At 39.4% G+C, this 14,154-nt stretch overlaps 1 protein-coding gene across 1 annotated transcript in view; it reads right to left on the bottom strand.

The window, feature by feature from the left end:
* Positions 1 to 14,154, bottom strand: part of rps6kb1b (ribosomal protein S6 kinase b, polypeptide 1b) — an 18,073-nt gene extending 3,919 nt beyond the window's left edge. The window contains exons 1-14 of the mRNA XM_057839433.1: positions 13,992 to 14,154; positions 13,012 to 13,055; positions 12,823 to 12,943; positions 12,693 to 12,761; positions 7,177 to 7,324; positions 6,582 to 6,639; positions 6,399 to 6,499; positions 4,893 to 4,983; positions 4,713 to 4,803; positions 4,501 to 4,608; positions 4,354 to 4,416; positions 3,791 to 3,868; positions 3,343 to 3,450; positions 3,145 to 3,257 (exon numbers count right to left, since the gene is read on the bottom strand). Of these exons, the coding sequence (XP_057695416.1) occupies positions 3,145 to 3,257; positions 3,343 to 3,450; positions 3,791 to 3,868; positions 4,354 to 4,416; positions 4,501 to 4,608; positions 4,713 to 4,803; positions 4,893 to 4,983; positions 6,399 to 6,499; positions 6,582 to 6,639; positions 7,177 to 7,324; positions 12,693 to 12,761; positions 12,823 to 12,943; positions 13,012 to 13,055; positions 13,992 to 14,060 (1,262 nt within the window). The 5' untranslated portion in view covers positions 14,061 to 14,154. The remainder of the gene's footprint in view (positions 1 to 3,144; positions 3,258 to 3,342; positions 3,451 to 3,790; positions 3,869 to 4,353; positions 4,417 to 4,500; positions 4,609 to 4,712; positions 4,804 to 4,892; positions 4,984 to 6,398; positions 6,500 to 6,581; positions 6,640 to 7,176; positions 7,325 to 12,692; positions 12,762 to 12,822; positions 12,944 to 13,011; positions 13,056 to 13,991) is intronic.

The following is a 14,154-nucleotide window of genomic DNA, read 5'->3' as shown; positions in this document are numbered from 1 at the left end:
GGTTGGTTTTAGTTAAAGCACTGTTTTTACATCTGTGTGATTTTGACAAAGATCAGATCACATTTGATGGTGATTTTATGCAGAAATGTGAGAAATTCCAAAAGGTTAATATACGTTTTCATACCACTGTACAGAAGGTGAGGACTTTGATGGATTTATCGATGATTGATCAAAGAGTACAATAAAGCACATTCAAACCTAGTTTTGAATGAACTGACGCTACCATGCATGCAAGTGTGTGTGCGTACTAGCGCATGTTTCATGCTAGTGTATCATGCTTTAGCGTGTATGCTACCGATTGTTGCGCCAAATAATACAGAGCGCCTTATGTATGTGTCAAATACAGGAATTGGCACCCGCAATTAAGACTGCTTTTTAATACGCTGCACCTTATAGTCGTGAAAATACGGTAATAAAGTTACTCAAAAATCTTAATGACAGATTAGTTTTACATGATGCTTACATTGCATTACGAAAGTATTCAGGCTTACTTTTTCCACATTTTTTTAATAATGTGTTTTGCCTCAAAAAACACCCCATACTGACGTGTACATGTCATTTCTTTTTATCTACTCAATTCAGTACATGACACCAAATAACCTTAGTCATTAGTGTGTAGAATTCAGAGGATTTTTGTAATCCATTTTGGAGTAAAAACGGCAAAAAAAAAAACATTGGATAAATAATGTGTTGTGAATACCCACAAAATCAAACAACTTTAAAGTGCATGTGACAGCATGAAAAAAATCTTAAATAGCATTATTATGTGAATTAGAATCACATTTTGAGACGTTTCGACTGTATACAACAATTTGGCAAAGCGCAGATGACGAGAAATTAGTCCTTTAATCTGCCGTTTAGCCACGCCTACCATTACAGGGCTCCAACGTCCCCAACAGGCGGATGACATCGACAGGGTCATTGTTTCATCTGATTTAGAATTCAGCCCATTGAGGGGGAATTAGAACGAGGAAAATGCGACGAAGCGAGCCGCAAAATGTCATTGTTTCAGTCTCTCTACTCCAATATTTTTACAGGATATTATCTAAGTATGTTTAATAAATGGTATGGTCATTACAAATAACAGTTTTGTGCTAAATGGAATATGAAATATTACAAATTAATTTATTCAGTACGACAGGGCAAAATTACTGCATAATGGTCAAAACTGCCAACTTCTTAAAACCTCACTAACGGTATTTTATGCCACCGGAGTTTGTCAGGCTTTTGTCATTTCCCTGCCCCCGCTTCGGAGACTGAGGAAAGAGCGAAAACAATGGCCCGCTGGCATTCTCGGTGGACAAACTGCCGATGTCGAAGCAGGGAGCTGCGCGTAGCCAAGCCGAGGAAAGCACATTCTCGGCGGGCGCACGAAGAAGACCGAGCGGGCTGGATCAGGCAGCCAAACCGGCCGAGGTCAAAGCGGCGGTCTGCTCGTCGCCAAGCCGAGGTAAGCGCATTCTCGGCGGGCACGGCTTTATCGGCCGGCGACCATGGTGTGCGACAAGGTGCCAGTCGTCTGCAGTGTGGCCCTCTTGGTGGACAGGAGGTATTTTCACCAATGAAATGCAAGCCACCTCCTTATTAAAATGTGTGCCATGATCCTAGTATTTGACACAATATAAAACACGTAGCTTACTCACCGCACAATGGTGCCACAGTTGTCGACTTGTTTTGGCCATTATCCATTAACGGGAACTTTTTGAAACCCAAAAAGGCTCACACGCCTCTCCCTGGCACAATTGGCTGACGTGATGCGAAAAATAAATGAAATAATCCGCAAAATCAGATGAATCCACTGTTATTCTGCATACTGTAGTATTAGCTGTATACGAAAGATGATTATCCTGCTGACGTCACATTCGCAAACCTCTTCAATCCAAAATCAAAGTCGCTCATTTTCATGGCGAGGGATTCAAAAAATTGAATAAATATATCGATCGCTTCCACACACATCCAAGCGGTCCATTTCATTCATGAGCATAAAATACCGTCTGAAATATGAAATAAACATGCTTTTTGCTGTCATATGCACTTTAAGTCACAAGAAAACAACAGGCAAATAGAGAAGCTTAAACGATAATGCAGTTCAGTCCTCATGGGGAATTTGTGCATCAGCTGTTACATTATTACATTATTGTGATAGCATAGCGATAATTCTACATCCAGTCACTTGGGTACACTTATAATGGATCATTGTCATTTTTTTTATCTGCTAATGTTGCTTAGCATTGACAGTGCATGAACGCGTTCATATTTTGGGCTAACGCATTCATAACCTCGTCAATGAGTTCAGAATCAGAGCAGTTCCAACAAAACTACAGATAAAGACTTGGGCTAAAAACACAATAAAAATAAGCCTTAATAGTGGAAACTATCCAACCTGGCAAACCAAGCTGCCTGTCACGGCTGTATTGTTTTAGCAAATACAGCAGCTTTTGCTTTTATTCTTTTACATTCAGTCGGACTCTCAGTATTATCCAAAGGTGCTAAATAAACAAGTTACATTATAAACATTTATGTCATGTGCAACATGAATTTGGTGTAAATAAATGCTTAACGGCACGGGGAAGGCGGCAATAGTGAGCGCTCGGTGTGCAGTCGAGTTGAGCACACCCACATGGTCGGATGTGTGTGAGGAGAACCTTCCTTCGTGTGCGTCAATGGCTAAACATAAGTACATATTTCTTTCTTTATGAAAAGTTTTTGGTGTTTACCTTGGAATCGCTGCATTCGTGGCCGTTTGTAACGAGTTGCCATTAGTGATGGGGTGAAAAATCTGATAAAAGAACTGTGCAGTACAAACATTTAAGTAAGCTTTACGAAGAGGTCAATGCCGACACGGATTTGAAATTAAATATGAATCTGACACAGTTTCGGTGTTAAAGTGGATTAAAAAAATTGCTGTCATTGGTTCTATATCAACTCTGTCAACAATAGCATGCAGCAATTATTGGGGGGGAAGAAAGAACTACAAAAGTACTTTTTGAACCATGAACTTTAGTTAAAAGAACAAAAAGAATTATGAACCAGTATTTTAAAGTTTGTGAACTGCAATTTGCACAATTCATGTAGAAAATTACCTTTCCCAACACTCAGCATCAATACCACACAATGACAAGCATCTACAAATGGTTGGTTTACCTGAGAGGCGTTCTCGGGCTGCCGATGAATCGTCGAGGTGAACGGATTTTTGGCTCAAAGGAGAACTTCTCTTTGATATTTTCCAGGACTGAAGGAGCCACATACGTAAACCCCTGTGGGATAGTATAGAAGACACCAGAGGGAACACACTGAATGATTCCTATTCAACACTCAATGAGTGAAATGAGCAGAACTTACCAGGAAAGCTTGATTGGCACTCTCACTAAGTGTCGAGTCATCAGGGCTGTCTACTGGCGTCTGACTAGTGAATTTAGAGTCAAACTGACTCACATCTTCAGCTGATTGCTACAAAGTCGGAGAGAATTGATTGGATCATATAAAATAATAGTAGAAATAGTCATGACTTGACTAAGCACCAAATCTGGTGCTTTTTCTAATCAACGAGCTGTCTTTGCTCTCTTTGTTTTGTATTGCAAAACAAAGAGAGCAAAAGACAGTTTTGTATTGCAAAACAAAGCTAACTCATGAGACAGGATTGACAATTTATCTATTTCATTGTTTTGTATTCACAGCTCTGACGAAATTGCGGAATTTTAAGGTCATGAATGGTGCACAATGACCTAAATCTTAAACCAAAATTAATACAAACCGATAGGTTTGAAACACATTGTGGTCCTTTGCTTACCAGGAAAGGTTTGAAGGGAGGCTCCACTTTACGAGCCAGCAAATCCTCCCAGTTAATGTGTCGGAAGAAGGGATGTGCCTGTGGGATGACAATGAGGCAAAAGAATGGGTTATATTGCTTCTGTGTATTAATAGAAATACTGTATGGTAAAACCCAATGAGGTTGAAAATTCTTGAAACAACCTCACCATTGTTAAAGCTCATGCAAGTGTAAGAACATTAACTCTAATAGCTAGTTAAATCAACAAAACACTATCTTTGGCTCTTTTTACACTGGCTTGTGAGTACGGCAGGGGTGTAACAGAGTTGGAATTGATTTCAGAGAGAACTCAATGAAGTGGGGGAAACTGTAAGTGAACATTCCCACAAGAAGAGGATGAAAGTAGACAGGCATACAGATGTACAACATGTATCTTATATTCAACATTATGTGCAAAAAGACGCTAACCACTAATGTTAAAAAGGAAATGACTGCCCTTTTGATAACAATTATCATGTGAAGGAGACCATGTCCTCCTCTAGTGAGGTTTATGGCAAGGTCTTCTAACTGGAAGTGTTGCTCACCTGCACCTCTGTGGCATCCCCTGCACCCGCCCCCAACCGCGATGAGGCATTTCTCTTCAGCAACTGCATGCACATTTAAATTAATCAGAAAAGCATATCTAACATCATATGTAACATCAAAGAATAAATTAGGTTGAAAATCGCTACCCGTTTCAGGAGGTCTCTTGCTTCCTGTGTGAGGTAGGGTGGGAGGCTGAGCTTGCACTTCAAGATTTTATCAATGGTCTTTTTTCGGTTTTCGCCAGTGAACGGCGGCTATAAATAGAAGATAGAAAAACAATCGCTCAGACACTGCACGACTAAGATTCCACAAGGATTTTGAAAGATAGGAGAGAAACGATTCTTTGTGCCACACTAACCGCCCCAGTAAGCATGTCATACATCAGAGCACCCAGACTCCACCAGTCTACAGCTCTGTTATGTCCACTTCGCATTAAGATCTCTGGTGCCCTGTATCAATGAGAAGTCATGGCATATCTAAAAAAAAATGCAGAAGTAATTCCGGCAAATTCGGTGTTGAGAAGGGACAACTTACTTACATGTATTCAATGGTACCACAGAAAGTGTGGGTGACTGTACCGTCATGAATCGACTCTTTGCACAGTCCAAAATCTGTTAACTTGACATGACCTGCAGGGGGCATACAAGTGTAGATGGTTCGATTTCATATCATATTGTTTTAGGTTGTATGTTGTAAAACCTGTATTATTGTATAATACAGTAAAGTGTATCCCAAACCTTATTGAGCTATTAACATGACCTGGAGGGGACATACAAGTGTAGATGGTTCGATTTCATTTCATATGATTTTAGGCTTCATGTTGTAAAACTTGTATTATTGTATAATACAGTAAAGTGAATCCCAAACCTTATTGAGCTAAGACAGTGTTTTTCAACTGGTGTGCCCATGAGAGATCGTGAGGTGTGCCACGACAAATTATCCAATATCGCATTTTTATTATTTTTTTTTTTTTTTTACATCGTCGGGCATAGTTGCAGTAGAAAGGAAGGAGTAATTAGAACGTTGCGGTCGTGTGCAGATGAGCGAGGTATTTCTCGTGTCGCGTTCAAGAACTGCTCAGATTTCTAGCTATAAGCCCACCTTGCAGTCTTTACAGAAAAAAAATTTGGTTTGTGGTGTGCCGCGAGTTTTTTTCCCCTAATATAAAAACGTGTCGTGACTCAAAAAAGGTTGAAAAACACTGCTCTACAGGTAAAAGATTTGGACTGCAGGCTGGCCATTTTAATACCTGGAACATTTTTTTGAGTAACAATGATTTTGTTATTATTACTGCATATGGTCCAGCATCATCATGTTGAAAAATGCAAGGTCTTCTCTGAAAGAGACGACGTCTGGATGGGAGCATATGTTGCTGTCGAAACTATATATTCATTTCTGCATTGAAGATGCCTCATCAGATGTGAAAGCTGCCCATGCCACACACACACTCATGCAACTCTATACCATCACAGATGCGGGCTTTTGAACTAAGTGCAGTAGCATTCCTGTTTAAGGGTCTGGAGATCACAGGCATCAAATATGATTTTATGGCCTACATCCCTACACAGAGAGCTTGTCCAAGATTCTCTGAATCTTTGGATGATGTTATGCACTGTAAGTGATGATAACTTCGAACTCTATGCAATTTCTCATGGGGAAACACATTTCTAATATTGTTAGGATATTGTTGTATCTTTCTGCGCAATACTGGGGGAATTGGTGATCCTCTAACCATCTTGGCTTCTTGAAGACACTGACCACTCATGTTATACCGTATGTACAAATTACTTTTTCCAACCTCTTATTCCTAACTTATTTTTAGATTTGTTGACAGCATGAAACTTAAAATCAGTCATGTCTTCTCATCTAACCAATATCTTCGAGCGCTTTCGTTCACGTGATGCTCCTCGTAAAGTTCGGTTGGCGCAGTGTGAATACTGAACCTTTTCACAAGTCATTTGCAAGTGTTGTTGCGAGCTAGCTGTCCAACTGGACCGTGTTCCTCTTGGTCTAATGTGAAAGTGCCCTCAAAGTTCACACAAACCTTGATTGTTTAGCATGATGTTCTCAGGCTTTAGGTCTCTGTAGATGATGCCCTTCTGGTGAAGGTGGCCCAGAGCCATGGAGATCTCTGCTAGGTAGAAACTACAGGACAAGACAATTTCCTGATTGTCAAGTTTCACATTAAAGAACAGCCTAACATCAAAGATTCTTTTTCCCTTCTCACCAGGCTGTGTCTTCCATGAAAATGCCTTCCCTCTCCAGCTGCATGAACAGTTCTCCTCCTGCAAGTAAAAACATTGCAGCATGAGTAAACACATGCCTCATCAGCTAGTGTTTTACCCTTCTGTAGACAAGAACATCTTATTGTTTTTACACCCCAATAGACACTTTTTATGTAAACACAATCTATATTTGAAACTTTAAATCTAAATTTCCCCAAACAAGAACAATTTCTCATCATTGCCCTCATTTGGGTCAGAGGGTAGCTACAGCCTATCCTAGCTGACATGGCACGAAAACACAATGTGCATCCTTGATTGGTCACGAGCACATCGCCGATATGCAACTGAAATGTGAGAGACATGGTGTTTGTTTTGAAAGACATCACGTGTAATATATAACACATAAGTGATGCATGCGAAAAGGTGAAGTAGGCATACCTCCAAACAAAGCAGTGAAACGGCATCTCAAAAATAAATGTTGAGTGTAGGTGGAACTGTAGATGTTGAATAGACACGAGTACGGCTAGCTGTTGTATGCAATGTCACTATAGTTTGTGGGTTTGTGTGTGTGAAAGGTGTGTATAACCTCGCACTGACCGCTCAGGTACTCCAGGATGAGGTACAGCTTCCCGCCTGTCTGAAAGGCATAGATGAGATCGACGATGAAAGGATGCTTCACCTCCTCCAGGATGTTCCTTTCTGCCTTGGTGTGGGCTGTGTCTTTGGCGTTGCGTACAATCATTGCCTGTCACACATCCAACAACAAAAACAAAAAACATTAAACTATATTCTACAACCTAATAAAACCGTTTGTTCACTGGACCAGAAGAGTGAGAGGTGTTTGCCGAGCTAAGTCATTGATCTACCTCCATATAGATAATGATGTTTGTTAATGATTGCTAATGTTGGTGGCAGAACAAATGTTTATCCTTGTTTTGTTTTTTCAACCATTTTACACACCGGTTAAAAAAAATCATATAAGCCTAAAATCAGTATTGCACAACCTTTACTGGGCAAAGTCACATATATTCACACGAGAAAAATCCTCTTACCATTCAAGAAAAATGTCACAAAAGACAAAACGTAAATATACGGAAATATTGGTAGTCGAAGAACATTATTATTATTATTAATATTTTTTTGTAAATACTCACATTTTTGGAGCAATAAAATGACTGCTACTGCACACCTGATGTGTCAACACACAATGGGAGGCACTGAATCATCGGATTATTAGAAAGCAGCTTATGCTATATGATTACAGATATTAAATTGTGGCTCAAAACACTATTTGTGAAGTTATTAAAGTTCTATGATAGCCAAAGTGAAGCCTACGACTGAATATATCTAATTCCATCATTTCCTTTGGAGAAAATTCACTGAACAAATTGGAGGGCCAGCAAAGATTCAATTGATCCATCTCTTTACTGTATTTGAAACGTTGATCTACATGGATGGCATCTTATTGCAGGACAGTGTAAAAATTCCCTGTGTTAAACATTACACAAGAATTTAACATTAGTTGAGTATGTTCATTGAAGGACTGAAACCCAATTTTTTTCCCATCACACTGATATTATGATAAGTTTGGTGGCACAAATGTTCATTAGAAAAAACACTATTTACAGTGGCTTTAATTATTGTATTATTAAAATTAGGGATGAACTAAAAATGTGGTCACCAAAATATTTTGTCTAAAAGTGCATGTTTGGTTTTCAGCCTCTTTTGCCACTGAAGCAACACGGCCAAAACAGTTGACTTAAAAACCTTTTGATAAACCGTGCTTGGTGAGCTAACCAGCTTGAACCATTTTTTTCTTTTTTTACAGTATTATCTTTCTGTACTATTATAATTATGTAAGATTGTTTCTGCCCGTATTGCTGCACAGATTTTTATTTATATCAACCTTCTTCCATAATAGTGCAGTCTGGAGTAAAAGGACTCCCATTCTTCATCTTTACTAAATTTAAGTGTCACTCACAAAAATCTGAGCCAAGTTCTGACCACATTCCAAACAGAGAGGCTTCAAAAATGCAGGCCAAGCTTTTATCGCACACAGCTCCTAAGACTATGCTGCACAAGAATGCTTTGCAACATTACAAATAAGGTCTTCTACAAGTCACTGGGGGTGTTGGGGCCATTGAAGGGGAAACCACTTGAGCATCACGCAGAATCCCTCCTGACGAAAGCGTGTTTACAGTGCCAAGGCTGCAGCACAGCAGCACACATGGCAGATTTCCAAACTTGCCCCAAAGTTTTACCACCACAACAACTGGCCTCAAGGACACAAAAGTGAACCTCAAAAGTTAACACTCGCGATATTGTAATATTTGGAATTTCACATTAGTTTTTTTTTTGTGTGTTTTTTTTTTTGCACAAACAGGTAAAAGTCAAACAGCACCCTATTTGAGACTTCCCTCAACAATGATATCAAACAAAACATGAGAAAATGCTTTAGACCTCAGTTCAACTGTGCACGTATTGCTTCATCCTAGGAATGTGGTAAGGAAATGTAAAAGGAATATATTGTAAATCTAAATTTTACAGCCTAAACTGTCATGCAGTAATACAACAGCATCACCATATACACTGTCACTTGTTCATCAAACTTAAGTTATTTTAAAGTGTGTTTTATTTCTTATTTTATAGTGCTCAACGTCTTTTTACACTTGTGTGACAAGTAATGGAGGCAAAAAGACAAAAACAAAGTCAAATTGTACTTCATTTGTTTTTGTCTGACAACGAATTCCAGCTCTGTATGCGAATATTATGCAATGTTAGACAGCCCCATTTTTTATAGAAGTAAAACTTATTCAAATGTGACTTGAAACATTCCTTATTTAGTTAATATAAGTTTTACGATTGAACCTGGAACAGATTGTTTCTATTTCCAAAAGCAGAAATGAATGCAAAGTCTAAATTAACTGGAAGCCAACCAGCACCTTGAAAAAGATTGTGTTCGGTTACATCTAGAGAAAGAAACTCAATCGTAACTATCCCAAACAAGCAAGCAGTGTTGTTTCTGGCAGCCCTTTTATAATTTAGTCTTAGTCATTTGGACGAAAATACTTAACAGTCTCAGTCATATTTTATTCATTTCAAAATGTGTTCGACTTCGTCTAGTTTTAGACGATGTAATCTTATACAAATTTCTTATAGTTTTAGTCCACAGTTACTCATGATGTTTTCATCTGTAAAATTCAAAAGTTTTTGTCCAAAACTAAAGGTTTCCAACAATTTGAATGAACATAGACAGATGAGCACATATTGTAGCGTCTGCAAGGAGAACGCCAAGTTGGTGATGATAATACAGTACACGCTCAGCAGGAAAAGCAGTACACAATTTTCAATTAAACCCACCCGGAAGCCACGAACTGTATGCAAAATATGTCTGAGTATTTAACACGGGGATGTCAAATTTTTTGGGGGGGGCTATTCTTAGTCTTGCCAGAAGTTGCAAGCAATCAGTATTTCCCAGTAATTGCAACTTTATCAAACAAAACAGCTGAAGTGGGCTATTAGAGCCATTAAGCGAAGTTGCTATGCTTTAGACTTGCTAGTATTTTAAGAGGACGCTCACCATTCTGAAGCGAATGCTACACCAACGCTAGGAGTTATGTACATTCACCGTCTGATGATAATGCAGCAAGACCTTTAAATACTAAAGCAGCATTGCATATGCTCTCTTGCAAAGAAAAGAAAACAAATTTTACCGTGTTTCCAAACAAGCAAGATGGAGCGCAACCTAATTTTAGATGCTACCTACACACCAGTAAGAAGAGAGGGAGGCGCAGCACATCTCACATGAGCGACACGACGCAAACACTCTTAAGATGACGTACTCCACATACCGGTGTTGCTTTTGTCAACAATGACGATGACGAAAATATTTTGTCAACGAACACTTTTTTCATGACAATGACGAGATGATAACAAGCTAAAATGTGTTTCGGGAGACTAAAACGTAATGAGACAGATGCAAGTTTTCGTCTGACGAGACAAGAACGAAATGAAAATGAGGAATCATTTCTGTCATGTTTAGAATGTGTGACATTTTATGTGTAGTTAGCCTGCACCGTAGCAGTGTCTGGTTGTGTCACTTGTGACGATCTGTGCCCCACACCCCACCCCGACTCACCAGTGTCCTCTCTAGTCACTCCAGCTTGCACACACGGTAAGATTTGTTTTCTTATCTTGGCCAGAGAGAATATACAATGTTGCTTTAGCCTTTAAAGTTCTGTACTGAGTGATCATCACACACTAAATGTAACCTCTAGAGTTAGCATAGCATTCGTGTTAGCATTAGACAAATGCTAATGGCGAGCGTCCTCTTATACTCTCGGATAACTTTTTTTTTTTGCATACAGTTCGTGGCGTCCAGGTGGGTATAATTATTTGAACATACTGTACTGTTTTCCTGCTGAGTGTGTATTATCACCAAGTTGGCGTTGTCCTCGCAGAAGCTACAATATGTGCTCGTCTGTCAATGTTCATTCGAAATAGTTGGAAAACTTTATTTTTGGAGTAATTTTTTTTACAGAGGAAAATTATTTTAGTAAAGGTAGACTAGAACTACACTAAGGATGCAAAAATACTCGGTTTTATATTAAACCGTTCGATACGCCCTCTTCGATTCAATACGCAAAAACATTCAATCCGTATGAAAAGCTCCCAAAATATATTTTCCGAATTTATTTTTGTCGTCTCGCTCGTTAAAATGTCCGGCGGAGCTTTGCCTTGATTAACAAACTCTGCCGCTAGCAGCACCTCTCCTCCATTCCACCCCCTAACTACATGAATGGTGGGAGGTGTGATGCACGAGGATCATTGCTCGTGAAGAAAGACCGAAACTTACATATGGCTTGTCAGCTTCAGTATCGCACAGATCCGATGTTTAGCAGCATTTTGTGTGTGCTGTTATACTTCCCCACTCGTACATATTGAACAATAACTGCCTTTACGGATATGTAAAACAAAGTCCGCCACCATATTGTTGCCGACTTGGGTGCTGTGATTAATCTCGCTTTGTCTAAAGACAGCTAAAGACCGTGGGTCACAGAGGGCTAACTCACGGTTAGATGATGAACAATGAGTGGCAAATTAAACTTGTCCTGTCTATGAAAGTTGATTGTCAAATGCTGGTGTTGTGCAGTTATGAGCAGACGTGACTTCTGTGGCATTTGTTAACTTTTTTTAATGCCCGACAACACTTGCGCGCACACACTAGATATCATCAAATAGCAACCTAGATGTGCTACGTTAGATCCCATGCCATTGGCTGCGTGAGCCGAGAGTGATCATGGGACGCGTAGTCCATATACTAACTACATCGATGAATTAAAAACCTCCATGACTGAATGGAAGTTAAGCAGGCAAAATCAATCCATACCAGTGACTATAGATAATGCTGTAAATATTGTTAATTCAGTACGTAACACAGATGGACTCAGACCACAAATAGGATGTTTTTCTTATGTGGTAAACATACCTGCTAAGAGAGTAATAGCAATCAACAGTGTGTCCCGCCTCACTTTACAAACAGTAAAGATTGTTCTCAGCACTTTTATACAAAATTTCTTTAGATCAGTAAGAGGTAAGCACATAAATATTATGCACTATAATGCATGTTTATATGATGGCATTGTTATTTTTGCGTGTTAGCAAAATAAAAAAATAAAAAATAAAAAAAACGTGTATTTTCTATTTCAGAGCATTAAATGTATTGAATCGAATATCGTGTCCCTCGTATCGAAAATCGTACCGAACCGTGACTTAACAGTATCGTTGCATCCCTAAACTACATGGAATTGGACTTGAGTTTTTGTCAACAAAAACTAGACGAAGACAAACACATTGAGATGACTAAGATATGACTAAGACTAATAAGTATTATCGTCCAAATCGTTATCGCCAGACGAAAACTGGCTTTTGTCTTGTTATGTTCTAGTCTCCAAAGCCACGTTTTTAGCTTGTCATCGCGACTTCTGCGTCGTGAAAAAAAATTGTTCGATTAAATATTTTCGTTATCGTCGTCGTTTTTGTCTTAAACAACACTGCAAGCAAGCATATAATAATTATGGCAGTTGTATCTAAATTAAGAGACTCAAGCATACCTTTTTTAAGACTTTCATGGCAAATATTTTGCCTGAAGCAGCGCCGACGACTTTTCGAACTTGAAAAACCTGCAAAAAAGGATTATAAGCTTGGAAAAAAAATAAGTATTTGTGCCTCTGAAAAACATACCTTTCCATAACCGCCTTTACCCAGAACTCTTAACAATTCAAAACACTCTGGCCTAATATTCTCAGTCCCCTGATTGACATTGTCCTCTGATATCTCGATCTTCTCACAACCTTCCATGTTGCTAGAAAGAAACATTTAATCGATAAAAACATGTTGCAGTCATAATCTCTGGTGACATTAAATACTCACAATTCAAATCCGCTGCACTGGTCCATGATGTCATTGATTTGTGCCTGCAAGTAAGTGCAGAAGCTGTTGTCAAACATAAACAAAGGAGCAAGGCAGACAAAATGTATTTTTTCCACAGCATGACTGTCAGACCGTTTTTCTCCATTTCCTCACAACTTTTCATGCACTGGAAAGAAAAACATATGAACCTAATAAACGCAACACGGTATGGGTTTCACTATGGCGAGGCTGGGGTTAGAAGCTTAACACGTTCGTTTGCAGAAGTGTTGCTCTTCACATGATAAAAATGAGCTATTGAGCAGCAACACTGTTTTCTGAACATCACACGTACGAATAGATGAGTAGCAATATTCCAAATCTAAACATCAGTGGAGAAGAAAAAAACAATACAAAATGTGATGTTTTTTAAAACACAAAAAACATTTCCATCACGTTACAACTAGAAATGATAACAATACAGTATGAGGTCTAGAATATAGTATACGCCACACAAACACTCGTATGCAAATTTGTTGTTGTTGTTTTTTTAAGACTTGTGCACTACTAGTTTGAACACCACACACAGAGCCACTCTGTCACAGTACTGCCAAAATAAACTGTTGCACACTGAGACACATTTATCACAACTAACAACTGGCCAAGTAAGGCTGTGCTTGCACAATTCCTACATGACAGCTATGGCATTTAAACGTGACAGCGTTGCAGTTCCAATAGCTGCGGATATCTGGTTGAATAAAAGTAAACTAATTTGGCAGTTCTTAAAGGAGTGCAGTTTAAAAGTGGCGAGCATGTTAGCTTGTGCTAACGGCTCCCGTGAGGAGGCCCTGGAGCAGGGGCTGCCGGTGTAGGCCCGCTGTGGCTGGAAAGCAGACAGGCGGGCAAGCAGGCTAAGCGGCTAACAGCTAGCTCAACACCTACTGTGCAGACAGTTTATGCTGTGACAAGTCGAACGGTTTCGCGCAAACGCTTTCTTTAAATACCTCGTCAGTCTCGTCATCAGAGAGATTTTGCTCCGGCTGGTCCAAATCAATGTCAAACACTCCAGCCATGGCAGCGCCGCGCTCGGTTCGCTCTGTCACAGACGGCAAGAATTATGTCCCTCACCTCATGGACAAACACACACCGCCGCCATGACCGGCTACT

This window comes from Corythoichthys intestinalis, chromosome 6, assembly GCF_030265065.1.
Source record: "Corythoichthys intestinalis isolate RoL2023-P3 chromosome 6, ASM3026506v1, whole genome shotgun sequence".
NCBI classification, from domain to species: Eukaryota; Metazoa; Chordata; class Actinopteri; order Syngnathiformes; family Syngnathidae; genus Corythoichthys; species Corythoichthys intestinalis.
This window is presented reverse-complemented; position numbering and strand designations above follow the sequence as displayed.